General features: G+C 25.4%; 1 protein-coding gene across 1 annotated transcript in view; it reads right to left on the bottom strand.

Moving 5' to 3' along the window:
* The window catches only part of LOC108690891, a 129,797-nt gene that overhangs the window by 2,692 nt on the left and 126,268 nt on the right, over nt 1–837 (bottom strand). The window contains exon 8 of the mRNA XM_018198420.1: nt 244–381. Within this exon, the coding sequence (XP_018053909.1) occupies nt 244–381 (138 nt within the window). The remainder of the gene's footprint in view (nt 1–243; nt 382–837) is intronic.

Genomic DNA, 837 nt, shown 5'->3' with positions numbered 1-837 from the left:
TATATATATATATATATATATAATATATATGTATATACATAAAATATATACATATACATATACATATACATATAAGTGTGTATAAAACAGAAAACGTTCACGTATTTCTGTAAAACTTCGTTTTCCGATTCCTTATTTACTATATACTGAGGATATAATAGAAAAAAAAACTGAAAGAAAGAGAGAGAGAGAGGGAGAGAGAGAGAATTTACGATTCGCGTTGAGAAAATAAAATTCACTCACCTGGATAATACGGTGATCGCGGATGAGCTTTCGAATGCAATTGAAGACGAAGGCGAAGCTCATGCCAAATATAATTAGAGAGAAAACAACAAGGATTATGACGATGTGGTGCGAATCGATCAACCGTGTAATCTTCGTCTGCAAGAAAATTGAATGTGCCTTTAATATTTCTGATCGTTGTTTATTATATTAATTTAATGCTATAAATACAAAATTGGAACGTTATAAAGTAAACGTTTCAAAATATTGAAAAAAATTTAAACTATTTTGGTTTCAATTCATAAAATAAATTGTACTGTATATTAACATATAAGTTGTTTCTGCATATTTTATGTAAAATAATTAGGAAAACAGCTTTTTGTGATTTTTAATATTACACACACAACTTTCTCGTTTAATTTTTTCTCACATTTAATTTTATCGTGACTTTACATGCAATTTTATTATAAAAAATGATTTTATAATAAAATACATAAAGATTAAGCCAGATACAAATTTAAAAATAATTAAATCATCAAAGTAATTATGTATGATTAAGTATGATAATAAAGTTTTATTGCAGCAATCAGTTTCAACATCCATATATTTATTTAG

Source organism: Atta colombica, unplaced genomic scaffold (assembly GCF_001594045.1).
Source record: "Atta colombica isolate Treedump-2 unplaced genomic scaffold, Acol1.0 scaffold38, whole genome shotgun sequence".
Taxonomy (NCBI): domain Eukaryota; kingdom Metazoa; phylum Arthropoda; class Insecta; order Hymenoptera; family Formicidae; genus Atta; species Atta colombica.
Note: the sequence above shows the minus strand (reverse complement) of the source record. Positions and strands in the feature narration are given on the sequence as shown.